Below are 2392 nucleotides of genomic sequence, written 5' to 3' on the forward strand. Positions count from 1 at the left end.
TTTGGGAAAACTATGGAGAGTGAGGCAAGCCAGGCTGGAAGGTGAAAACCGACAGACAGGGAGATGGACAGGGCACAGGCCTGCTTCCCCACGGCATAGTGGACCTGTGCTTCTGCAGATGTGGAAGGGGTGGCCACCCTCACTTTCCAGGACGTAGACAGCAGGCCCTTCCATTGACCTTGGCACCTGCTATGCCCTTGATCTCATGTTCCTGGCCATCTCATGGGCTCTGGACTGATGCCTCCTCCCGCCCTTGGTAAGGCACCTTCTTGGTCCAGCTGTGGGGTACGGAGCGACAGGCAGGAATGGTCTGACCCTTTGGCCGGGCACGGTGACAGGTGGGCTGAAAGATGAGTCACTAAACATGATCTGGGGCGCGGGGGGGGGGTGCAGCTCAGTTTCAGCCCCTTGCACTGGGGAGGATGACCGTGCAGCTTTATATAGCCCCCTGAGCCCTATATAAGCAAGTCAGAGGCAACAGGAGACCTCGAGCAGATCTGGTTGGGACCGGAAACATTATTCACCCCAGAGCAGCAGGGTCCCCGGGGGCAGCCTGCCCCACAGCACCCAAGATGCCTAGCAGAGCTGCCCGCTATGCCCGCTACAGCCCACGGCAGCGGCGGCGGCGGATGTTGCCTGATCGCAGCGTGCGTTTCCCTAATGATGTCCTGTTCTTGGACCACATCCGTCAGGGTGACCTGGAGCAGGTGGGGCGCTTCATCCGGGCTCGGAAAGTCTCCCTGGCCACCATCCACCCCTCAGGTGAGCAAGCCTTAGAGGAGCTGGCCAGGGGCTGTGGGGTGGTGGGGGTAGCCAGCAAGGAGGATCCGACCTGGAGTTCAGTCTTGACCCCTCCGGTCCTCTCTGTCCAGGCCTGGCCGCCTTGCATGAAGCCGTGCTCTCTGGAAATCTAGAATGTGTGAAGCTGCTGGTCAAATACGGGGCTGACATTCACCAGCGAGATGAGGCAGGCTGGACACCCCTGCACATTGCCTGCAGCGATGGATACCCCGACATAGCCAGGTGAGGGAGCCTGGGTCTACTCAGGCTTGAACCTGACCTCTGCAGGCCTCAGTGGGCCCCCAGGATGTGGGCCCCAGAAGGCGGCCCTGGTGGTGTAGGCAAGTATCCCGAAAAACCTAAAGGCTTCTGGAATTCTGTTTCTGCCCTTGTCCTCAATAGAGACAACTGGAAAAGCTGGCCAGGTTTCTTCCTCCTTACCCTACCTGGGCCTGGGAACCCCAAGGTGGGGGACACACGTGACCCCAGGAGTCTGCCCCTTTGTGTCGGGTGGGGGTGAGCACTCCACAGGCTCCTCCCCGCTTCAGCCAGGGCGACCTTTGCACCCCAGGTACCTCATCTCCCTGGGAGCCGACAGGGACGCAGCCAACGACGATGGCGACCTGCCCTCCGACCTCATCGACCCGGACTTCAAGGAGCTAGTGGAGCTCTTCAAAGGGACCACCATGGACTGAGCCAGCCCTGCCCGCCCGGGGCCCTGGAGAAGCTGCGTGTCGCCCAGGGGCCAGCAAGTGTCCCAACCATGGGCCAGGGGCGGCCGGACCCGTCCCTCCACGACCCCGCCACCACTCCCAGGCCTGGCTTTGTCTCCAGGTGAATTTTTTACTGTGACACTTTTTACTTTTTCAATAAACGTGACTCACGAGCCAGTGGTGGTGGCCTGATTACTGGGCTCCGGCCGCTGCCTGTGGCCGGCGGCACTCACCGTCCAAGCCGGGCGGACCCAGAGCCTCCGCCACGCGCCGCGACCCCGCACGAGAACCCCAGCCGCCCCCGCCCGCCGGGCCGTCACGTGGTAGCGCGCTGCGTCTGCGCCTGCGCAGCCGACGGTGGCGTCACTTCCGGCGGGGCCTCCCAGCTGGAATAGGCGGTGGCGGCGGCGGCGGCGGCGGCGGGTCGGGGTGAGGTGAGGCGGGCGCGGCGCCGGGCGGCGGGACGGGACGGGGCGGGGCGGGCGCGGCTGGGCCCCGCCCTGGTGTCGCCGCGCGGTCGTAGGTGCTCAGCCGGGCCGGGCGGGGCCGCGGCGCGGGGGTGTGGCCGGGCGGCCGGGGTCCGAGGGAGGGGCCTGCGTTCCCCTCCCGGCACCTGCAGGAGGGCGCGGCCCGCGGGGCGCCCGGGAGCGCGCGTGGGGAGGGCGCGGCTCAGGCGGAGCTCCTTTCCCACCCGGGCAGGGCAGGGGCCGCGGACCCAACGCGGCCGGACGCTCGTGATGGGCCCGCCTTCTGCCCGCCTTCTGCTGACAGTTCCGCTTTCCCGGTCTCCGGAGGGCACGTGCCTGAGGATGCCTCCGACTCGGAGCGCCGCGGGCCCGGCCGTCCGCTTTCTTCTGTCCATCTTCCGGCCTTGCCCTGGTTCCCGTCTCCCCGGACGG

General features: G+C 66.2%; 1 protein-coding gene across 1 annotated transcript; it reads left to right on the forward strand.

Annotated features, from left to right (window-relative positions):
* The first annotated feature begins 463 nt into the window (after positions 1-463).
* PPP1R27 (protein phosphatase 1 regulatory subunit 27) lies at positions 464-1670 on the forward strand. The gene is made up of 3 exons (XM_032273258.1): positions 464-762; positions 873-1023; positions 1352-1670. Exons 1-3 carry the CDS (start codon positions 573-575, stop codon positions 1473-1475), a joined length of 465 nt encoding a protein of 154 aa, XP_032129149.1. The 5' UTR covers positions 464-572; the 3' UTR covers positions 1476-1670.
* The last annotated feature ends 722 nt before the right edge of the window (positions 1671-2392 follow it).

Source organism: Sapajus apella, unplaced genomic scaffold, assembly GCF_009761245.1.
Source record: "Sapajus apella isolate SASKATOON/1434 unplaced genomic scaffold, GSC_monkey_1.0 scaffold2492, whole genome shotgun sequence".
NCBI lineage: Eukaryota > Metazoa > Chordata > Mammalia > Primates > Cebidae > Sapajus > Sapajus apella.

Bases quoted from the DNA above. Each gene is read 5' to 3' on its own strand.
- PPP1R27 (XM_032273258.1), top strand. From the start codon at position 573: ATGCCTAGCAGAGCTGCCCGCTATGCCCGCTACAGCCCACGGCAGCGG. The intron at 763-872 runs GTGAGCAAGCCT...CTCTCTGTCCAG, and splicing joins GGCCACCATCCACCCCTCAG to GCCTGGCCGCCTTGCATGAA. The intron at 1,024-1,351 runs GTGAGGGAGCCT...TTTGCACCCCAG, and splicing joins GGATACCCCGACATAGCCAG to GTACCTCATCTCCCTGGGAG.